The sequence below is a fragment of the Manacus vitellinus genome, unplaced genomic scaffold (genome assembly GCF_001715985.3).
Source record: "Manacus vitellinus isolate BGI_N305 unplaced genomic scaffold, ASM171598v3 scaffold_0_pilon, whole genome shotgun sequence".
In the NCBI taxonomy this organism is placed as follows: domain Eukaryota; kingdom Metazoa; phylum Chordata; class Aves; order Passeriformes; family Pipridae; genus Manacus; species Manacus vitellinus.
Genome location: NW_021938789.1, coordinates 32,955,284 through 32,980,086, shown reverse-complemented (window position 1 = coordinate 32,980,086; position 24,803 = coordinate 32,955,284). Strand labels below are relative to the sequence as shown.

General features: G+C 37.8%; 1 protein-coding gene across 6 annotated transcripts in view; it reads left to right on the top strand.

The window, feature by feature from the left end:
- PALLD (palladin, cytoskeletal associated protein) overlaps nt 1-23,672 on the top strand; it is a 203,007-nt gene extending 179,335 nt beyond the window's left edge. For all 6 annotated transcript variants that reach the window (XM_029960252.1, XM_029960250.1, XM_029960254.1 and 3 more), the window contains 10 exons: nt 1,875-1,976; nt 2,536-2,586; nt 4,010-4,231; nt 9,292-9,441; nt 13,377-13,471; nt 17,509-17,641; nt 18,589-18,796; nt 19,512-19,677; nt 20,404-20,537; nt 21,520-23,672. In XM_029960252.1, coding sequence (XP_029816112.1) covers nt 1,875-1,976; nt 2,536-2,586; nt 4,010-4,231; nt 9,292-9,441; nt 13,377-13,471; nt 17,509-17,641; nt 18,589-18,796; nt 19,512-19,677; nt 20,404-20,537; nt 21,520-21,692 — 1,434 coding nt within the window. In that variant the 3' untranslated portion in view covers nt 21,693-23,672. The remainder of the gene's footprint in view (nt 1-1,874; nt 1,977-2,535; nt 2,587-4,009; nt 4,232-9,291; nt 9,442-13,376; nt 13,472-17,508; nt 17,642-18,588; nt 18,797-19,511; nt 19,678-20,403; nt 20,538-21,519) is intronic.
- Nucleotides 23,673-24,803: the final 1,131 nt, after the last annotated feature.

The window sequence follows — 24,803 nt, the reverse complement described above, 5'->3', positions numbered from 1 at the left end:
AGGTATCATTAGATTCTCCAGTTGCAGGGCTTCTTTTTACCAATAGAATAAGAAATAACTTATAGTACTAACTTACAGACTTTATCAAGAGTTGATGACCTGCTTGAGGAGTCAAGAAATGAGGTAAAATGAGCATATCAAACAATGGAAATGCACAGCTGCAAAGATCTCTGTTCATTTTTGTGCACTTTAAGACATGCTTAAAAGATAAAATACCAAATTCTTCCTGCTCAGAGTTGATGAGAAGTCACTTTTCTAAGAATTTTTTACAGCTATTAAGACACGGTCTTTGAAGCAGGAATTTCTTTTAAGAGGAAAGTAATATTAAAAATGTAGACTATCACCCCTCTTTTATCAATGAAACATTTTCAAAAGCATCTGAATGCCTTGGGATGCCTTTGTGCCACTGAAAGGGAAGTGTGCTTTAAGTTTCTTAGGACCATGCACAGTAGTTTGCTAAGTTTGCTACCAGCTCTGAGATGTGAACTGTGGTGGTGTAGTTCAAGACAGCCTATCTAGTCAGACTATCTAGTCAACAATTGCTGGATTCCAGTTCTTAATAAGGTCAATGGAGTGAAGCAGGGGGAATGTTCAGAGATGACTTGCGCTTCTGTACTTACCTTTCTCCATTGACTGCATGGGGTTTGGCAGTTTTCTGTAGCAGTTAAGCAGAATCACTGTCATAGTGTATTAGTTCCTGTTTTTTCAAAGGAGGTGGGCTGAGTATGACTGCCAAATGCCAAACGCCTATTTTGGAAAGTGAGAGAGATGTTTGGCCTGGGTAAATGAATGGAATGTCCTGAGAATGCCCACATGGCCCAAGGTAAAAAAAATAGACCAACTGTGGTCAGATGATGTGGGATCTTGAACTAAGTAAACTGGTTTTGTGCTGGCCTTGAGGCTTTTGCCTTGCAGATTCCTGTCTTGGGTGAATTCTGTAGGCATAATCATGGCTGTGGGCACTCGGAGTGATTGCAGAAGAAATTTAAGTAAAGAAAAGTTCATGACTTTCTTAGACACTTGTAAACAAGCCAGCATTGCTACCTAGTTTTCATGAGTTTCATCCTGCTGGTTTAGCTACAATATGACATATTAAAAAAAAATAAATTAAATGAGCTTTTTAAAAATTGCAAGCATTAAGCAGATGTAATGTTTTACAATTTCCATTCTTCATTCATTTTTCTCTTTAAATGAGGTGTTTCACCATGAAATAAGTTTGTCTTTCATAAACTGGCATTTTTTGCAATGTTGTTTGTAGAAAGTGTCTAAGTGTCTGAAATGTGGTATTGAATGTAGAAAGAAAGCTAATAAAGAAATAATTGAATTATACATTAAGGTTTTCTTTTAACTCACTTTACCTTCTGAGTGTAAATTGTCTTTATAAGTTATAAAAGAATAAGAAGAAATAGAAATTCAAAAAACCTTAAAGAATACATTTTTCTCTAAAGCTGTTATATTTTTTACAAAATATTTGAGTAGAATCTCCTTATCATTTTTGGCGGAGTTTTCTGCCTTGTGGTTCTAATGTAAAAACCAAGCAGAACAACTAGGAGTAAGATTTGGGATGATTTGACATGCTTTCTTTTGATGGCCCTGCTGATTTAAGCAGCTCCTATTGTTCATTCCTGCCCAAGTTCCTGGCACGAGGATGGAAACAAATGGCAGAGTTGGGGCAAGAATCATTTAAGCCAAAAGAGCCTCTTGTAATGCAAAAAAAATGCATTGCAAACTGCGGTAGAAAATTTCTGTTAGAAACATTGCTGCTCTCTTTTATTAACATTACTTTAAGTAACATTACTGTGTACTGCTTTGTAGTTCTTAACTTTTCTTTCTTCTTTTCCCTTCCCCTCATCCTCTTTTTATTTTTTGTTCAGAGATTAACATATGAGGAAAAAATGGCTCGTCGATTGCTGGGAGCAGACAGTGCTGCAACTGTCTTCAATATACAGGAACCAGAAGAAGATCCTGCTATACAGGTGCCACACAACTCTACAATTTCATAGAAAAAAATTCCTTTCAATTTTTCTTTTTTACAGGCTATGATTGTCACTAAAATAAAGTCCAACTTTAATAAGACAGATAGGATGGTTATTGATTAGAGAAGTCATATACAGAGAAGTTATATATTAGTGAAGTAAACTGGAGGATCACATGTCTGTTGCTCAGTTTTTCCATAAAGCTGAGACTTCTCAAATGTCTGCTTTCTACTTTAAACCCTTCCATTTATCCTATTCTGTCCTGACCTTTAAATCTCTCAAGGCAAAAATACATCTACTATCTTGAAACCATCTTCTCTTTATTTGTGTAATATGCACTTTTTGGATGCAGACCAAAACCACAACAGAAAGTCTGCTTGAAAGGCCAGGTACACGTTCTCCATTGTTCAGATGCCAGAGTTGCTATTCAGAAACGTGTAGCATTCATTTGCTTACAGTGCCACATAAAGTACATTCTCCTGATAAAAACTCTGAGAAACTCTCATGGATATCTCTTGGTCTTCTTTCTGCCTCTTGATCTTTTTTTCTACCCTTGCAGGAAGCTCGCTCTGTTGGTGCTTCTGTAGTGAGTCCTGTGGATATTCAAAAGGTTAACATTTTCACCTTTTTCTGTCTTTTTGTCTATTGATTTTATTTCTCTCTGTTGTCTTTGCCCTTTCCCTTTTACTCTTCTTGGTTAATAACAAGAGGTCACCCAGCATTAATAATTGTGGTGATTTGGGCTGCACTCCCTTCAGGATGTTCAAGTTGTTCTAGAAGCCTAACTGTGTGAGTGCAGGCAGTTTAACAACAATCATCGTGTGCTCTGGTATCTTTCTGCTGTTACATTAACATACACTGATACTAACTGTGGTATGTACTTCATGGTTTACTTTTATGGTACACTTTCAGGGAACAAAGAAATTTTTAAAATATCCATGGTTTACAAAGGTATTTCTCTGTTCTTCTGTTTTTTACCATTATTGAGGGTTATGATTAGTTTTGGAACTGATCAGTAGAAATACTACACATCATTCATTCTCAGACCAGAGGCAGCAACAGAGGATGGGTATGTGAAAGAACATTGCATGAGATGTGTATTCTGTCTTAAATACAATAAGGCCAAAGGTGATTTGAAAGTGTCTGAATTTCTGCTGACTGAGAGGAGCATTGGCTAGTAATTTGGGTTTTTTCCCTGCTTCTGAGCTTTTATATCCTGGCATTATCACTGTTATCACTAAGATTCCGAGCAGAACTTCAGAATTGCAAAGTGGACAGTTCAAGAAAGTAAATAACAGTGTATATCACAGTAACTTTCCCTGATATCTGAATAGCAAATTCAAACCAGTGGTAGTGTTTTACACCGGATGAAACTTTCTGCTCTTCTTTCTATATCTTCAATACTCTTGTGGGAGATTTTGGTTTTAAGAAGTGATATTTTTGGCCAACAGGACCATGGCAACAGGAGTAAAGGGAGGCAACTGTCATGGACTGCCAGTTTTGCCATTTTCTCTTATTTTTTTCCTCATTTTTACAGGCAATTGTAAACAATGTAATTTTAGCCTTCTGGTTCAGACTTCAGTACAGTTCTATGCAAATAGCAGATGTGAACCATATGGTCTTCTGACCATCTGGAAACAAAACCCACCCTAAATCTGTCTGTACCCTCAAGGAAATATTAGTTTGTTTCTTTTGTCTTTATGAACTGCTTCAGAATACTTTTATTCTTATAGGATTTTTTTAAAAATGGAAAAAAAGCAACCAATGACTTTCCTTCCCCTTATAAATTAGACCTTAAGACAACATGAAATACAGTTTTTGCCTCATACCAGATGTCTTGATTGTTTCATAGGGAAGTTATTGGAGGCATGGATTATAGTGTTTTTCTTCAACAAGTTACATTTTCCTTTTATATGTAAAAACTTAATGGATTGTTAAAGACCAGTAAAATAAAACCCCCAAACATTAGGAACACATCTTGCGGAGCAATGTGTTGAAGCTGGGCACTAATATCTACCTTTCTTGTTTGACAGGAGTATAAAGTCTCCAGCTTTGAGCAAAGATTGATCAGTGAAATTGAATATAGGCTGGAGAGATCTCCTGTGGAAGAATCAGATGATGAAGTGCAACATGGAGATGAACCTATCGATAACAGTATATCACCATATTTTGAGATAAAGCTGAAGCACTACAAAATTTTTGAGGGAATGCCAGTAACATTTACATGCAAAGTGGCAGGAAATCCAAAGCCAAAGGTAAGAAAAGAGGGTAAACATTTCTAGAAATGCTCTGAAGAGTTCTCTGTTGGTACTTTACCATCAGGCTCTGGACCTTATGGGCTGTATCTTACAGGAACAGGAGACATTCACACTTGACAAGAAAGTCTATCTGGCATAAACTGGCACATCTCTTTTGGCATCACTGGAGTTATTTACATTTATACTAGTCAAAAATCCTGCTGTGAGGCTTCTGCTCTCAGTTACTCCCTCCTGAGGCTTCCTCTCAATTATTTTACCTGGAAGCAATTCTCCTGTCATTTTCAGAGTTACCTCCAGGATACATCTGTATCACAAAATTCAGTGCAATGATAGAAAGCCCCATGTGAGCTGTCATGGTAGTCCCAAAAGCATTCATCTCGCTCGCATGGGTAATTAGCTCAGGCACGGCAACATGTTAATGCGAAAATATGTTGGTTCTGGTTAGGAGCCAGCATGGTATCTCTGCATTCTTCTGCATCTACACACACCAACAGGACTAAATTTTATTGGAATTTAGAGGAAGGCGTAATAAAATACCACAAGTTCTCATATATCCCAACAGCAAGATGAGACATGATGGTGAGGTTTTAATGATCAGCTTCTGAGGGAGGGTTGGGCTTGGGAAGCAGTTCCTTGTAGCAAATGTAAAAGTACCATGATGTCAGTAGTCTGGAAGAATGCCTTTCTTGTGTAGGTTGCATATAACCATTTTAACAATTGCTTGGCAATCAACTGACTCATGCAACAGGCAAACAACAGCAGCTTCTTCAACTTCCTTGCCAAAGACAGTGCCTGCCCCGTGAGGTCCTTGCAGCTCTTACAGTGACCTCGTGTGGATAGGAGCTCTTGTCTTTCCTAGACAAGATCACAGATCTCTTATCTATTGCACAAGATCCTCACAGCAGAAGCCACATCTAAATCTCTCATCTAGTGTAAGTTTTACGGGTATTTAGGATTTTGAACAGAAATAAATGCAAATGACTTTACATGCCCAATGATATCCATGTATGATACTGTACAAAGTGTTAAAAAAAAAACAAAAAAGGACATTATCAGGTAGCAGAGAAAGAACAACAGAACTAGGGCTACATCTACATTAACAAGTACTGCAGACCAGAAGAAGCAAATCTAAAGAATGATATATTCATCCTTGAACACATTTCAGGAGGTTTTACTTCAGGCTCTAATCTCATCCCACAGACTGAAGCAGATGCAGCACATTAGATGTGTTCTTGGAGCGCATTTTCTGGCTCAGTGTCATCTGAAAGGAATCCAGTTCTGTGCTCCAAGACCACAACATGATGTGAACCACTGCAAAGTAAGTGGGATTGATCACTATACTTATAGCAAAAAAGCACTCCTACTTCAAACTGAAGACACACACTGGGAAGATTAGCCCAGTCTGACTGAAACCAAACTCTTGATGTCCAGCATTACTTCTGAGCTGACCATAACTGAGAATCTGTTGTGCTGAACAAGGGTGGAAGACAAATGGGTCTGTTGATGATAGAGGTGCAGTGTGTGCAGAGGTACTCTTTTTGCCTGAGGCTTATGACTAAGTTGCTAGATGACCTATTATGAGTCATCCTTAGTCAACTTCGCCATTCCCTAATTTTCACAGTTTCCAATTAAGGTGTAGTTTCTCTGTCTGATTTAAGACAGATGAAAGAGGATGTCTCCTTTCCCTCACTTGGGCAATAGGGATTGCACAGCCAAGAAACCACATTCTTAGTGCTTCCCCTAAAGTGTGGCATTATAGAGGAGCATCTGATGCGAATGCACCGTGATTCAGATACGACATTCTGTTTTCCTTCAGCGTCAAAGCATGCACATTAAGAAGTGATTTGCTCTTGCACCTGGAACTGTGGCCCTTTATTCCAGTCACTTGCAGATGCTTTGTGCAATTTGTTAAGTTGCTTGGGATGGAACCAATTTCAGTCCTGTTGTATGGCTACTTGTTAGCTGGGCTTTGCAAATGTCAAAGCTGTACCTTCCCCTCATGTGCCATAGTATGCCAAGACAGCAATTTTGAAACGCTCGATGGCTGAGGGCTGCCCTTCTGCAGTCATTTGTTGAAGCTGGAAGTGTTGCCCCTGAATAAATTCTTTACTTTGGCAAATGAAAAGCTGGAAATAATTTACTAACTTGAAGCTCCTCCCTTTTAAGTATTCTGTCAGGTCTGCCAAGGAATGGCTTTGGGAAGAACTGTAGTGTTTCTAAAATCTGGCATTCATTACAAGGGATTTTTCTAAGCAGGGTTATTGGCTTGATTATTTTTTCCCCTGAACATGCCATGTAAATTGAACACTGATGTGCAAATTCTGTCTTCATAAATATGACTTTTTAAATCTGAGTCTACTTTTGCTTATAACCTTTGGTGTAATGTAAAACTATTTTTTCATTAAAATGAGAAACCTGTGGTGCTACAGGAGGGACTGTGGAATACTTCTTTTTAAGGAATATTTCTCTTCAGAATTAGGACAATGCCATACAAGAGGTTATCACAGAATGTGTTATATCACAGAACATTCTGTGGAGTTGGAAGGGACCCACAAGGATCATTGAGTACAGCTCTTAAGTGTATGGGGATCGAACCCACAACTTTGGCATTATTTGCACCGTGCTCTGACCAACTGAGCTAATCTGTTACACAAATCTCATACTGCTCGCTCTTCACATTGCTGAATATAATTCTTGGTGATTAAAAATGCCTGTGCTGCTTAGGATCAAAACCCTTCTTGTGCTGTGTATTCCATTGTATTTCTAGTCATTACACATTGGTTTCTGAAAATCTGGTGCAACTAAAAGCAATCCAGATGCAGTGTTCAGTGCTTCGATAGTTTAACGGTACATTTATGAAAAGGTATCCTAGAAAGAAAATACTTCACTGCAAGGACCACTGTCTCCTGCAGTGGTAGTGTTTTATTTATTAACTTCCTGTCAGATAAAGGTAATATTAAGAATTTACTGCTCATAAGGGCTGCCAATGCTTTTAAACTTAGTTGAAATAGGTATTGGGCAATATATACATGTTGGATGTTTGGATAACTGGTTCATCTAATATTTGCATGTATTTCCATGTAATAATTTCTGGCATGCCTCCTGATATTTCTGCTAAGTGCATTGTTATTAAATAATTACTGCTTAATGCAGTACATTTCCAAGCAACATTATGACACACATAAAGCATGCAAGTTAAAACTCATTTTTTGCAGCTATATTGCTTTAGCACCCATTAGCATGTGTATATAAGTGATCAAATATCTTTTGCATCTCCAGTAAGTGCTCTGTCAGCAGATGAGAAGACATGACTAAATCTTTTGTTAGTACCACAGAGTCTCTGCAAGGCTGCTGACAGACAAAATGGGAAACAAGTATAACCAGCTATTGAGGAAATGAAATCATTTTGAGTTACACATAATGCTTGTTAATATAAAAATCATACACAGTAATAAATTTTAAGGGAAATTTCAACTCATTCCCTCCAAAAAATCCTCCATTGTCTCTTTGTGAAATTTAAGAGTATATCCTTAACTTTCCCCCCAAGTGAGTGAATTTCAAGCTCTGAAATATTGGCACATATAAAAAAAAAAAAGAACCCAGCATGTTAAACTCTATCAGGAATGGAATCGTGCTTTGCTTTGTCACTTTGTTTTTACTAGAAAGTCAGCACCCTTTCCTCACTCTAAAGACCTAAATTCCCACTTCAAGAATGCAACTGAGGAAACGTGTGTGTTTTCCTACTGCTAAATAGTCCCGGCAGTCACAGGACCAGGACAGTTGTTGTACTTTATATGAGCTGACCTTGTAAAATGGTGCAGGTATCTGCACAAGTGTCCGAAATGCTGAACACCAGCTGGTGTTATGGCATAGTACACATTTCAGGAAAGACAAGTGAATAATGTTCTACTTAAATATGGGTTTGGGCAGCTGACTACAGCGTGCCTGGTATAAGATTTTTCAGATATTCCTCTGTGTGTGTTCATGCATACACAACATTTTACTTTGGACTCCAGCAGATTTCAGTTTGGAATTTTGCATTATTTTTATAATACAGCAAAAGAAAAATTCTGAAAGCTAGGTCAAAATATTTTATTTTTTGCTTCAAGTTTGAGGCATTAAAACATATTTTTTTGTGTAATTCATGGATTACTGTGTTATTCTGCATACATCATTTTTTTGGCTCACTGAAAGTAGATCTTGGGTCAGCCAGAGAATAAAATTATGTATCAAAAGTAATGGAAAATACCTCTGTTTGATAGATAATGTAACTGTTCTGTACAGCTTGGAACTATGCTGGTGTTGGCGTACAGTGATTAAAGGCTATTTATGTGCTGACTTGCTTTGAAGTATTTCCTATTACTTTGCAAAGCTGTCCATCTCTGTAGATGCCTGTCACGTCGGGGTGACACTGTTTCAATCATGTCATTATACTGAGCTGGCCCATTCCCACACTGAGCTGCTCGCTGCCGGCGTGAGCGGCTGAATCCTCTCTGGCATTTTGGTCCAGTCCAGTCAGCTTAACGGGTATGAGACAAAACGGGTGCTTCAACAATGAGATCATTGCTTCTATTTTATTTGCCATTGAATTAATTAAGCCTATAATTACCTTGGTCTATGTTTTTATTTTCTGAAAAGAGAGAAATAGCGTTCTTAAGTTCTTTCTGCAACTTCTTCAGATTTAAGTGAAATAAGTTTAAAATTACCAATCTTCTCTGAAATAGAACTTTTCTTTGTAATGACATTTATTTTCAGTTCTTGAAGTATTCAGCTGCTGTTCTGCCCTTGGGATGGGTACACCCCTTATGCACCCGTAAATTTCATCAGTAAATGTTCACGCTGCCTTCTTTCGCTTTGAAAAATTGCTAACCTGTAACTGTTAGTGAAAGTGGCTCATGGAGTGTGGCTCTGCACTTTTACTAGTTGCTCAAAATGGTTTTCTTTTAATACTTACCAGAGAGTTTTTCAGCAGTTAAGGTTCGTTAGTGCTATTAATTGAGAAATGATGACAATGAGCACCCCACCTCTTACCAGCTGTGCCTTGTTTTTTCCTGCAGATTTATTGGTTTAAAGATGGGAAGCAAATTTCTAAACGAAGTGATCACTACCGAATTCAAAGAGAACCTGATGGAACTTGCTCACTGCATACTGCAGCCTCCACCCTGGATGATGATGGGAATTACACTATTATGGCTGCTAACCCACAGGTAAATGAAGGTTTGGCTCCAGAGCAAATATCCTTCTGGACATAAATCTTCAGAAAACTAGCTCATCTTACATATGCATGATTTAATTAAATGGTGAAGTCACTGTAAGTATGCAAGTTAGATTTCTGTTTTCATCTTGCATCAGTAGGGTGGGACCTTTCTATCTCCAAGAGATTAGCAACTCAGCAGCAGTTTTTTTCCTATGGTTTGAGGTTTCAGGGGGGAGGAGTGTTGTTTTTTAATTACTCTTCCACTAGTTGTTTCAGCTGATAACATCTCAGTATCCTAACTGAGCATGGATAGCACATATACAAAAAGGAGGAAAAAAAAATCCACTTTACTAGCAGATGTAACACAATCCTGCAGTTTAATTTTTCTTTTGTGACCCAACTCACTTACTGAGGCCAACTTTCTGAAATGAGTGCAAGTATATCACATCTCAACATGTTTACATTAAGCAGATTGCAATTCTGTAAGGCAAAAAAATCTAGCACTGTTGTGTAGCTGTGTTGATCTTAAATATTGTTTTTCTGAAACACAGACTGTTACTGGTTTTATAATGTCATTTGTTCTTCCTAGACCCAGTACAAGAGTGGATGTATATAGCAAAAACCCGCTAGTGCATTGGATATAGTTAAACTTACAGGTCACACATCCTATTGAAATAACATTTTCAATTCGCTTTTCCTGCACCACAGCAAAGTGAGGGGAAAGATTTGCATGTGAGAAACCAAAGCAGTAACAAAACTTTTGGGATGTAACGAATTATTTTCTTCTGTAGTGCCAAATATCTTGCCAAGACTAGGCCTGCAAGCAGAATCACACTGTAGAATAACAAACTGGAGCACTGAGACAGAGTTTAATCTAAGCAGGAGTGTTGTGCTCTGTTATGTGTGTTGCTAGGTTACTTAGCATGATGTTGCCATTTTTGCCTCGCTCTTCAGCTTGTCAGTCCTGCTCATACTGCAGTGGGCTTATGAATGTATGGGGTTGTACATAGAGACAACACACAAATAGCAGTTTTTGGCTAGATTCTTTCTACAAACTGCAGTGCTTAAATTTAGGTAGTTTAAATATTATTTCTACATATATAAGTAAAGGAAAAATAATGAAATCGCATGAGGCCACGAAATTGTTCAAGCTGGGAGTTTTTACACCTAGATGACCATTGTTACAATACTTGGCACCATTTAAATTGTGGAAATTCACAGCAGGTTTAAAAATGTATATATGCTCAAGGTGAGAAGTGATTCCTGTTCATCTTCCTGTAAGTGTTGTGTTACTGCAGGCATAAAGTTTCCCTGTTTACTGTGTGATCCAAAGTCTTGGAGAACTTGGTGAACAAACTGCCTTTGCGTTTGGGCACTGTACTCTGTCCCTGAATATTTACAGCCTACTTTTGAGCATTTGTTATTCTGGATAATGCTCATTAAATGACACAAATGACTTAAGTTTCCAGTTCTGGTCATTGATGGCACCACTTTCTTAGTGGGTTTTTAGATGTACTAAAATGAGGTGGATTTGTGTGGGTCCTAGCTTGGGGATTGAAAAAGCAGTTTTGTTACACAGTAAAATTCTGTGCTTGTGCTTTTTTCTCCTCTTTGGAGAAGAACCAGAAGCATCCTCCTCTGGCTCCCCTAAACAAAACATCTGTGTTTCACCAAGCCCATTCTATTCTTTTTTTTTTTTTTTACAGTGTAATTCCCAAGCAAACATACTTATCTCTCCTACTATTTGCTTGCTTTTACTATGCATTTAACAGTACAATGGAGGCAAAGAAGGGCTGTGAGTTAATGTACTAGCCTTTCACACTCAAAGATCTGAATTCCAATTCTTTTAAGTCATCATGAGTGGAAATAATTTTGGCATAGTGTTCTCAATTATAATGGAAAGTTGTCCACATCTCAAAGCTATCACAAACTTAGGCAAATTTGGCAACTTTTCCTTGAGAAAGTGAAATACATAAATATAAGGAAACCCACACCATGACTCTGATGGACTGGTAGATATTTGCTAGGCTGTTGCTGTGTTTTGGTCCTTGTTATTGGAACCACCAAACTACTAAGCAAAAAGCTTATAGAAATTGGTTTTATTAAAGCAAAGGATTCAGTTCATTAAAGCTCTGCCAGTTTGTGCCATCTCATGACTGGACTGATATAACAGGATCTACGTATGTAAAATGACTTGCTGACAGACCCTGGCAGTGGCCTGTGGTAGTTAACACGGCAGGCCCTGCTGCCCACAGTGTAAAACACAGGGACCTGGAATTAAGGTTCTGACACACCACTGGGGTTTGGTGTAAAATTTGCCATAGAACTTAATCCAGAGCAAATGGACCCTGGGCCTAGACAAACACAAAACGTTGCCTGGTTTAGGTCTTTATTTATTGCTCACGTCCCTTAACTGAGCTCTTTCTGTGAGCTGTATGGGCTCAAGTCAAGTCCTTATTTTCACCTTCCTTCTTTTTATCTCACTCTCTCCTCTTCTTTGCACTATGCATCCACAGTCCTCAGGCTGGAGTTCCTGTAGTTTCTAGGACATCTTCTCATTGATTACTTCCCACTCATTGCTTCCCTCCCTTTCATCCCATGACTTTTCCAAATCTTTGGCTTCCTGCTTAATCTTTCCCATTCAAATTCCTTACTGCCCTTTGTGTTTCCTTTTGTGATGCCATCATGTATTGAGATATGCAGAAATTATCCCAAAATATGCATATTCATCACCTGCCAGAAAAAATATTAATATGCAGTGGTGCCCAAAATAGAAATGCATTTGTTCCAGATGTCTTTAATGGTCTTGTAACACAAGGGGGGAAAAAGAGAGCTTTTATTTAAGGAATTGCTGTGGGTCATGCACAATGGTTTATTTTAATGCAAGGATTTTTCTTGCAGACTAAGTGGGTCATGGGAATAGAAGCAGGACACAGATTTAATTTCTAACAGTCCAGAAGTAACTCAAAAGTCATTGCTAACTGAAAGCTGCTTGTGAGCCCAATGAAATTGGTTTTTTATAGGCTTTGGCCAGTTGTTAAAGAACAGCTATTTGCAACCCCTCAATTACTGTGATAAAAATATTTGTCACTTTTATGCTGACAAACTTGAGTGTGGAGCTCCCAGCTTAGACCTGAAATACTCTGCAAAGCTGATGTGGATGTTGCCTTACTGCTACCAGCCCAGGGGGCAGAGCTGTTATTTACTGGGACAACCAGAGGCTTTTATCCATTACAGGGTGAATTCCAGAGAGCCCTGAATGTTGGCAGTTCTGGCTTCAAGCAGGCCTATCCGAAATCTGTTATGACTAGTGCTTGTGGTGGACAACCTGTCTTGTAAAATAAAAAGAAAAAAGAGGACCAAATACACTAGAGTCCATGTTTTATTTATCATTCGCTGAAAATACCCTTAGGCAACTGAACTATGGCCAAGGTCCATCAGCAAAACTGTATGCTTCTTCCTTGGATTCCCCAAACCAGGGCTCTGCAGAGAGGACCTGTTAAGTACTTGCCAAATTCTTTTGCCTTTTACATTAATGGGGGTTTTTTTTAGCTGTGGGCCCACCAGATCAATCCACTTTGGAGGTAGCATCTCTGTTGTTAATTGCCAACACCCCCCATGTGCCATTTTCAAGACCTTGAACTAGTTGTCTTGTCATTCCATCCACTTGCCATACACTTGCCTCTCACCCACATCAATAACTTAGTCAATAAACTGTTTTAAAAACTTAATTGCCAGTGGTACTAACAATCTTTTTTTAAAGAAAAAGTTCCAGGTAGAACTTTTTAACTATGACTGTATTACAGCCACAGCCATTCCAGTCTGCTCTGTGTTAGATTGGAAACTATAAAACAAGTGGGCAAAAAAAAAAGAACGGATCAGGTTGAACATTTATATTACATGTTTCAAGTCTTTTAAAGTTTCTTCTCTCCATCATCATAACAGGGCAGAGTAAGTTGTACGGGCAGGCTGATGGTTCAAGCTGTAAATCAAAGAGGCCGCAGTCCTTGGTCACCTTCAGGTCAGCCTCATATAAGAAGGTATTTGATTTTTTTTTTCTTTTAATAATATGGGGTTTGCAAAATAACTGTGGTAAGATAAAGAATGTGAAGTAAGCAGGTAAGTTAAAAGTAGGACATTCAGAAAGAAATGTGACCACTGCTGTCTGAAAATTGCTGCAGAGCTTGCACACTCAGAAGTATAAGCAACCTCTAAAAAGACATGACTTTTAAGTATCTTTAATTTTACCTGTCTTCTCCTCCTTTCTTTGTAGTGTTCACTAGTTACTCCATATTCCAAATTACACTATCAGTAAGGGAAGGACCTTGTCACTCAGGCTTTTGAAAAACATTTCACCTGGTTAGTATTCTACCAGGAACCTGCATCCTTCTGCAGCTTCTAATAAGTGCTCATTTAAAGGAACAGCAGAAATAATTGCATGCCAAAGAGGTTTATCAGATTTACATTAGAAATATTTCAGTATTTCCCTCTTTAATATTTCAGTTCAGGTTCTTATAAGGAATTATGAGTCAGAAATAAAGTATTAAACTTATCTTTGGTGAGTTTACAATTATTCTCATATGAAGCTTTGGTTTATGTTTTTGGACCATATAAGGGAATTTTCCCTTCAAATATTTTTTTTTCATTTCCCAAGTATTTATGAGGCTCTTTAGCACAGCTTAGATAGCTTTAGACGATACAAAAAAATTCATTTTGGTTACCCAAACAGAACTGCTTTCAAGGGAGTATAAGGGCTCTGGTTCTTGTTCTGCTGTAATGAGGCATGTGCTTTGCTTAATGGTCATGACAGCCATAGAATCTCAATATTGCCCAACTGTAATATACAGAGTACATGTAATTACTCAGTCAACAAGGAAAGGATTTCTGTAACTGTTAGTAGTGGTACTAGTATGTACTGTAGAACTGCTGTATGCAAAACAGGCTCTCTTCCTCCCTCTGACAACTAGAAAGTATTAGAAAGTGAAGTTGGTTGTTTAAAAGATCTGGTCCATCTTATTCCTGCATGGAACAAACTGGCCTTCCTGCAGCCCTGGAAGCATTTCCCAGCATTTTGCTGAGCCAGCCTACCAACTCCCTCTCCAATGTGTCACCTTTAGGTCTATTAAGTCCAAAGTTCAGAGTGCTCCCGGAGGGATATCCCCTCCGGAGGGGAATATCCCTGCAGCGCTGCATTGTAAGAAGAGTACAGAAAAGGCTGGGTCCATGTGGCATAGCCAGATAGTCACTAAGGCACTTGGCACGTGCAAATAATGTGTAAAAATGAAAAGTCCCTGTGAATCTCTGAAGGGAAAACCTGCTGTGAAGAATCAGGTTTCAACTAAGTTTCAACTTAGCACACACAGGGTGAGAAAGGGGAAAGATCTTTAAAAACAGCAATGGGTGACAGGAATCTAGGTAGGTGCAAGAGTAGCAAGCAGCTGCCGCTCCTGCAGCTTCCTGAAGGACAAAATGTGTGTATGTGTGTGTCTCTCTCTGTGATGGACAAAAACCTCAGGTAATAATGGAAGAGCTTCTTTTCAATCTCTTCAAATGTAATCGAAGTCCAAGGTTGGTATTTTATTTTCTAATGGAGACAGGCACTCAACAAGCCACTATTGCTTTGGGTTGGGTGTTTGGGTGTCCAGTAGAGTAATAAATTATAAATAAGGGATTTCCATACAGCAGTTTAATTAAAATTAGGGCAATTACCGAGGATTTTTATTTCCTGTAAAATTAGCATATGTGAAGGGCTCATCCCTTTATCTTTGCTCTGAAGAGCTGTTTCTGTAAGCATTCAGCACAACACTATTTCTGTTTAATGACAGTTCTCACTACTCCCACCATCCAGTTCATCAGAGACTGATGAAATGGGAGCATGTAAAACCTTCCTAAGACAGACTCCCATCACTGGCTTTTCTAATGTGATATACCAAAATACTGTGCTCCCCCATACACTGTGATATTTGTCACATCTATTGCCATAGACTTTTGATAAGTAACATTCCTGTAGCATTACAGTATTATTTATATTTGCTTTTCTGCTTCAGAGCAACAAAATTTTTTTATTACAAGCGTAATTATTAGCTTAATGAACTTTATGACCTGTTACACTGTTGACAGTCTTTTTCCTGGAGTATATTTAATCTCTTACAGAATGTGTTCTGGCAGAACTCTGAGGGTTTTTTCGCTCTTAATGTGTTTTTCCAAAATTTGCTTAGCTGACAAACAAATCTTCTGACCTGTACAAAGCTTGGACTCAATCCCTTAGATGACATGGTGCTCAACTTTGTGTCACCTAAGCATGGCAGTCAGAATTGCAAATAAATCAGAATTGCAAATTGCAAATCTTAAAATGCATGAGATTTAAGGAAGATTTTAAACTAAACATTCCTATCTCCCTGCTCTCAATTAGGGGATTAATTGTTACTTAATCTTTTTTTCCAAAGTAGTGATCATTACTGTACGGTCAGTCATGAAGTCTTCTCCAGCTTCTTGCTCACTGAAATTGCTAGTGAATTGTGCCATACTAACCCATGGAATCTCCCCTGCACACACTCAGTACATGATGTCAGTTCTCCTGAAACTAATCCATGCAATGTGATGCCCTCAGCACAACTCTAAAGAGCCCACAATGAATCCAAGGGTATTCCAGTCTATTGCCATTTGTCATTCCTAGACACCTGAAGCACTTGGCTCTACTCATTATTTCTTTAAAACTACAAAATATTTTAGAATTAAAATAATATTGGTTTCACCTCTCAAGGTAAAGGCTCAAAAAGTAGTCCATTTTGGGGTAAACTTAAAGAAATGCAACATCTATGGTCATAAATTATTAACATTTTTGTTTTCCATTTTATTTGGCATAAATTTCTGCCCCTCCTCTTCTCCCCCAGTTTTGACCACTGCTGCCTTTTCATGCAGCTGCAGCAATGAGATGGTGGCTCTCACACTCCAGAGATGCCAGTTAACCTGTTTGGCTCAGCCTCACAAGAACTTACAAAGCACTAGTTACTTGTACTTCATTAGCATCTTATCAACAGTCTCTAAACAGGCTGCATGTGATTACTGTGGAAGCAGATTTTGCACAAGTTGCTTGCACTGTGCAGCACTCACTTGACTAGACACCATCATTTCTAGTTGGTCTTGCAGAACAGAACCCAATGGAGCTGATCAGCAAGGACAAAAAGGGATCTAAAATTTTGTTTCAAGTTTCTTTGATTACAAAATCACACAAAATGCAATAATGCTAATTTCAATGGAAAAAAAATCCAGTTAAGTGAGGAACCAATTAGAAAAAGATTTGGTAGATTAAATTAACAGACAAGAATAGCCAATGCTGAAAATGGATTAAATGATATCGTGGAAAAAAATTAACAACCAAAGTTTTTCTTCCTATTGCTCACAACTGAAATCCTCATTGTTTTGATACCAATATTTGGTGGCTTTGAAAATGTTCAAGAGTATCTCAAAAAAAAGTGTTAAATGAGGAATAAATATCCACAGCAATTCAATACACACAATTTTCTAGTGCAGAACAAGAGAAGATAAGTCTGATGTGAAAAGTCTTTTCTCAACTGAGATGAGTTAGCTTTTAGCTGCTGTTATTTTCTGAAAGGGAACCACAATGAATGAACAGTACATGTACTTTCTGGTCTCATCAGCAACAGTGAGGGGACTAAATACACAGGACATTAGAAATGCGGAACTGAAGCTACATACCAAGACCTGTCAACTTATTTTATTTGTATGTCAGTGATTTAAAGACTAACTGTAAACAAAAATACTCTCATGTATATAAAATTAATTAATATTACAAGAAATTATTCTGTAGCAAGATTATTTTATAGGTCATATTTTGCCACAACATGTGAATTAAATGAAGGTAATTAATAAGTACAGTGTTATAATTAATTCAGTCTGGAGCAAATGCTACCAGTGCCTGTGTGTAGATACGGAGTGATTACGGTATAGGTCAAAGAAATAGTTTAAAATTCAAAGCGGCCTTATAAGTGATTATGGTTTTTCTGATTTAGCAAAGAAAAAAAAATAATTTAACTTTGTTTCATGTTATTTTAAGACCACGATCTCGATCAAGGGACAGTGGTGATGAAAATGAACCAATTCAGGAACGATTCTTCCGGCCTCATTTTCTGCAGGCTCCTGGAGACCTGACTGTTCAAGAAGGAAAACTATGCAGGATGGACTGCAAGGCAAGTGTCACACAAAGGGTAGCAGCAACCTTTTGCTAACATTAGCTGACTCAAAAACCACTCTGGTTTCTTTTCAAAATTATTTTGTCTATTGCCAGTTTCAGTGCCTGTCAGTAGGTTAATTAATCTCCCTGCTTTTGAGTGAGTAAGGGCGCAATAAAAGTTTTCCTCCCCTCCAATGACAGTGCTTCGGGCACACAGTAAACTGATTTATAGAATTCAGCTATGCTGGGGTGTGGAGGGAAGCAGCACACGCTACAAAGACAGTGTGCCTCTCCATTTTAAGTCCTTTTACTCCTTGAGTTTTGAACTCCTGTTAAAGTTTCAAACAATATAATCCTGATTAATGACTTTGCTGGACAGAAATAATGCAGGCTTGGGTGACTTCCGTTTACTTTATGCTGACCTATTTGGGAGAAGCTATTTGTTCTTGAGCAGTCCCCACAGCAAGTGGCACAGCTTTCAAAAGTACAAGACTTGTTGACACAGACTAGTATTAACTAGTGCAGGCAGTGCTGTCACTAGGTTACACCTAAGTGGAATGGAACTTAAGAGTTCAGTAATTAGTCAGCTAACATCTTTTTGTCTGCAAGTTTTCCAACAAGAAGTTAATCTAGAAAGGAGTATCTTCTCATTCCACTTGAAGAGCAAACAATAAAAAAAGACAAAAGGTGTCACCTTGCCTTTTGTTTTGCTGTGTATTTTTATTTAGCTGATCTTTTTTCAGTCATGCCCATAAGACATCATGGAATTCAGAGAGTTGGCCAGAAAGTAAGTAAATGAATACAATTGACTCAACGTGTAAATCAGGACAGAACTAGATCTCTAAAACTTTTGGTACACCTGTGGTAGCAAACACCACCAAAGTTATCTGAAGTAACAAGTCAGGTCTCCTCCAGTGTCTCATGTGGCTAAAACAATTTCCCATTATTTTCCTTATACTCAAGGTTAGTGGATTACCGACTCCAGACTTAAGCTGGCAACTTAATGGACGACCAATTCGCCCTGATAGTTCTCACAAAATGTTAGTGCGTGAGAATGGTGTGCACTCCTTGATCATAGAACCAGTCACATCCAGAGATGCTGGAATCTACACATGCATTGCCAGCAATCGAGCTGGTGAAAATACATTCAGCCTGGAGCTCACTGTTGCAGGTAACATCTTCATGCTAAGCTTTCAGGCTGAGCACTGCCAGGATAACATCAATAAAGAAAACATAAGTGACATCAAAGGATGTGATTGAGGGGTAGGGGGTAAGAAAAGGAAACCTGGCAGTAACAGAACTATGGTATATTTGTAGGTGAGATATTTGTTATGTTGTGGCATAAGTTGACTGGCATGTAATATCTGTGCACACAGTTAAGAAAGAAGGGCTGCTGGCCTGAGGCATGGCTGAGGCCACAAACCAGATGATTTCCATGAATATTTTTCTTAATGACAATCTAGATGCGCGCTTACTGCTGAGCAGCCAGCAGGATATGACCTGTGCATTTCACAACATATCAGACTAATGCCACTCCAGACTTCTGGTAGAACAGTTCCTTCTACAATTAGAAGTCCACACTTTAATGGAATATCAAGGAGCACTTTTTACCAAGCACAGTGCAGCCAGTTTATCTAGTCTTCATGCTCTACATTTCAATTCTTCTGGGGAAGAATCAGCTCTTTTAGCGTGCACTTTTCCCCTACTAAAATATGGATGTGACTGTTTTCTTCAGAGGAACCACAACTGAACTTTGTAGTTAATGAAGACAACACTTATGTTTCCTGCCACTGAGGTCTTTCATTATCGTTTTTAGCATGCTGCTGAAAGAAGGGCTATGTTTTCACAGACTAGTGTCAACATAACTGCAATCTTTATTTTCACAGCTAAGGAAGTACAAAAAGCACCTGTGTTTATAGAAAAGCTACAAAACACAGGTGTGACTGAGGGATTCCCGGTGCGACTGGAGTGTCGGATCTCGGGGGAACCATCTCCTCAGATATTTTGGAAGAAAGAGAATGAGTCACTCACATACAACACTGACCGAGTGAGGTTAGACTGTCTTAGAATAATCTCCCCCTGTGTAATTTCAATGATGATATATCCTGTAACACAAATAAAAACTGGAAAGGTCAGAAGAATGCTTCGTGTGAACAGTATCTCATAAATATTAACTAGTGATTGTAATAATTTATAACATTTACTCAAACTTGCAGCCAACATGGCAGCTGAGCCAGAAGTAAAATGTTACTTGTTTTCCATCATTAGACTTATACAACTACGTTTGCACTTCAAGCAAGTGGCAAGCTAGTTTTTCTCTTCCAGAACCAAGACTTACAGAAATTTGCTAGTGAAAAATCAAGGCTCTTAAGGAATGCTATCTGCTTGTCAGCAGAAACTTTGATTCATAATTCTGCTGTATAGTTAAGAAACTAAGATTCAGTATTTTAAATTCTAAGATGTTCCTCAAGTTCCTTTATCACTTCCTCAAAAAATTTGGGTAAGATCTGGTGTCCCTGCTACTCCAGATGTCTTAATCTGTAATTGTAAAAGAGAAGTTACTTCATGCATTTTTTTTTCTCAGTTTTCAATTCAATTTCAATTTTAAATTGTTAAGCATACTCAAGGTTTTATTTTCTACTTGCTAATTTCCATATTAATTAAAAGTGGACTATAATTAATCTGTAACTAAGATTGGATCAGTTTATAATGACATTTTAAAATAGTCTACACTGTCTGACAATTTAAATAGTAATTTTCTACTTTTCTTTTGATTAGCATGCACCAAGATAACTACGGCTACATTTGCCTGCTTATTCAGGGAGCTACAAAGGAAGATGCTGGCTGGTACACTGTTTCAGCTAAGAATGAGGCTGGGATTGTGTCTTGCACTGCCAGGTTGGATGTTTATAGTAAGTGACTTCAATTTTCATGATCATATAAATCCCCCGAAAAGCAATAGTTCTATAAGTTTTAGTTTGTTCACAGAATGGTTTACATTGGTCTCTCTTTCTTTTGTTTATAGTTTCTCCTCAATAGTAAACATCCACTTCAAGACAACAAATGCTCTGTCAAAGTACATTTCACCATCTTTCAGATACCTAAAACAAGTGCATGCTTTCTGTTTTTGCTTAGTACATTAAATATAGCTAATTAACAACAGATAACGGCATGATTACATTATTTCTGTGGATCATTATTACTACTGCTCTGCTAGCACCTCCCTAACCTTTTGTATTCTTTTGTACATTAGTCTGTAATACACCTGTGACAGCTACCAGAAGTGTAGTAGATGTTTTTACAGCTTTCTGCTTAATTACTCAGTTTGTTCCCTTACATAGTGAATGTTTTCTTAAAGCAGTATCTCTTACCAGTCTTCTCGTAACAAGAATTAAGGCGGGGTAGGGAAGATGGAAGGGGGGACACTGGAATGATAAAGGATGATTTCTGGGGTGGTGAAATACAGACTTGGCTCAGTGTTCTTCAGCATACAAGGGTTGGCAAGGGCAGCCAGATCATTTCCTTTTAAATACAACAAATAACCTTAGAACAAGCCTGTTACTGTAATATGAGTGCCCGGAAACAACCTCCTTGCTGTCACCCTTCTCAGTGGCACTAGGAAAGGTACAAAACAATGCCAAAAAGTAACAAACACAGACTGTGTTGTTTTTGGCTTACCACATTTGAAGGTGAAACTAGATGCTGGGAGAAAAAAAAAACAATGCCAAGAAATTAAACAAACTTACCTTTGATATAATGGTTTTCTGCTGCTCAGAAGTTAGTAACTTCTTTACAAAGTTAGTAACCCCTTACAAAGGGTTAATTGAGCAGCTGGCATGCTTTGATGCACAGCTCAAGAGAGCTAACATTTTGTCTTTCCTTTTTACTCTACAGCTCAGTGGCAACAACCACCTCAGACAACCAAGCCAAAGAAGGTGCGGCCCTCAGCCAGCCGATACGCTGCACTTTGTGACCAAGGACTAGACATCAAAGCAGCTTTCCAGCCGGAAGCAAATCCAGTCCACCTGACAATGCAACCTGGCCTGGTAGAGAGTGATGATCTGTAGATTCAACTGCCGCTTCCATCGTTTTCTTTCAAAGCAGAAACACTGAAAGCCATTGCCATGACCAATGATACTCCTATGTCACTTTATGCAAGGGCAGACACCTTCAAGTACAAAAGATAAACAACAAACACAATAACCATATATTCCTTATTCATTATACCAAATTAGAAGAATAGATAGATTATTAATAGGAATGTACACATTGCACAACAAATCACATTCACCGGTTCCTTAACCTACATTGCTTCATAACCCTTTTCATAGATGCCAAAATACATCAGAGAGACAGATTTTTCAGAAGAGAACACTATTTTTCGTTACATGCTTCATAAGCAGTAAGTAGATGCTACCACAATCTTAATGGTGAAAGATGTTTTCTTCAAGGCCGTTAGATCACAAAGAAAATCAGAATGTCTGATTATCGACAGTTCTAAAATGGCAACATGTTCTGACAGCTATAATGAACAAGTGCAATATTACAAGAATAAAACAGGAAGGGACAAGGAAGAGAAATGTAAGCAAATGCTGTATCTCTGCAAACTGCTTTCTATTCAACAGTGAAAAAAAATATCTTGCCTTCAATGCTGTTAGTACGGACATCAACATCCTAACTTAAAATTCATTTGTGTTTTTCCTTTTTGCTATCTAGGAGGAGGCTTACTTACAAACGTACAGCAAAGGCAGTCTAAGCAGAAGTAATTTAACTTCTGCACAATAACAAAGAAGAGCTGACATGTACTAACAGTCTACTTCAGATTACACATATTGGTAACTAGATGGGAAAAAAATGCTGACCGTAGGAACCACTGCAGTGGGTTACTGCAAGGGGTGGGAGGGGCACTGGGCAAGAGGTTGAAACTGTGGATTTCCTGAAGGTAGTCTGTAACCTCGTAATACTCCCATTCAAGAATCTGAAATTCTAAGGTGAGCTGAAAACTAGGGAGTGTATGTATGGGATGTTCAACTGTTTAAATCTTGTGTACTATGTATGAGGATTTTAGAAATGTACAGTAAGTGAAAAATGGGTTGAAACTGCAATACAAATTTAAGTGACATGTATACATCAGAGGTGATAGGCTTGCAGATCTGAGGAAGTAGAAAATGAAGATAGACAAAAACTACATGAAATGTGCTCCTTTTTGTTTTTTCTTCTGAACATAGCATGTATCTCTGGTAGATTTTATTTTTTCCTTCTCTTGACTGCAGGCAAATGACAGCTCTTTTAAGGGGTAGAGTCTGTACACCATAGGTGAAAAGCCTGAAGGCTACTTTCAGAATGCAAGGCAAATCCACATCAGTGTGGAGCCCCATTTAAGTCACACCTGACTAGGTAGTTTTAAATTAGAACAAAATGAATCTCAGTTGAAGGAGAGGGAGGGATGGAAGAATTACTAGGCCTGACAAGAAAAATGAGTGTTTTGATGGTACGAGCTACAATACTTTGCTAGGAAAGGAAAACACTGTATTCCTTATATGAAGCACATATATGGTATCTTTCATTATTTATAATAAAAGTATTGAAATCTTCTATCTCAGTTCATTTATTCAGAAGTCCTTAGGGATTTGTTTGGTTTGTTGTTTTGTTTTTTTTTTTTAATTTTGTAATTGTGTACACCATATATTGCATTACTGCTATACGTGTATTGCTTTGTAAGCACACAAAGTTTGTTTTGTTTTTAGTGACTAATAAACAGAAGGTAGTACTATTTTGGTGCAGGATATGACCAGTAATGGGGATCGTTAATCTAGATTAACGTCATAGTTTGTCAGCTAAGAATAATTTGATTCTATTCTAGAAGTATGTCATATCTTTTGCCAAATTTTCCTCAACTGTGACATGCTAATTTACTTTTTTGTTTAGCTTCACTAGCATTATTTTGCCACCTTTTATTTGTATTTATAAAAATGTATAATCATTACTTTGGATTGTTGTGCTGATATAATGTGGGTTTAACATCAATAAATATTACACAAATAGAATTCTTTCCTTCTGGTAAAGACTAATAACTGTTTCAGTATGAGCATGCAAGTGTAAGATTTGTAGATTTTAAATGTTATGAATACATGAAATGTATGAGGTGAAATGAGAGCTCCATGCAGCATCTAAAAATTACTAGAATTTATCAGATTATTATGCTTGTGACCTGAAATCTTGTTTGAACAGAACAGAGGAACATGACTTCTAGAAACTTTTGCCAGAGAAGTACTGGAAGATGCTTTTTTTTAATAGGTTAGAAAATATGCAGGTCTGTTTTGTATGTGTAGTAATTGCAATATATCATCACTTGCAACTGATTTAAGTAAAGGGCATGGTCTGAATGCTGTTAAATCCATTTAAGAACAGCCTGCTAACAAGGCAATATCAAAATTAAAAAAAAAAATCCTATTTACTTGTAAAATCCTGCTATTAACTAGTTTCTCCTTCTTTCCTCTCTGTTAAGATATCAGAAAAGATGCAAAATAATCCATTTTTTCTTTTAGATTTACATTTCAAACATTGATCATTACAAACAGGATTATGTCAGCAATTAAGTGAGTACTGACAATGATGATGCTGCAACTGAAGTCAATGGAGTTCTGTCTCCCCATTGTCTTTGGCTGGGAGACTATAAAACTAAGGCTGCTTTTCTGAGCTTGTTTAAGATGAGGTCATCATCACTTTTTGCCTCTGTATATATGTACAGACAGACACTTAAGTAGTAAATCACATCTCTAAGCAGCAACGTTGTTTTTATGAAAACATTCAGCTGTGCTGTTACTTAGTTACTGGGACTGTTTGGCTTTACAAATTCAGAGATAGAAGTGTGGCACAAGCAAATGAAATACTTTTCAGGCCAAAAAGCTAAAATTCTTGGAAGCATCAAAGTGACTTTCAGAAGTTTAATCTTCTTCCACATATTCCAAAGATAGATAGTATGACCTGAGAGTGTTCTTTTGTCATTTTATAGGACTAAAAAAAAGAGCCTTGACTTTTTGCAAGACTTCCAGTTTAGCTATGGGCAGACTTCACATTACTTAGGAAGCTGATCAGTTCAAGTATATTCATAGCAGTCAAAGACTCAATGCCACAACCTTCAGGATGATGACAGAAACCTCTATCAAGAGTAGCAA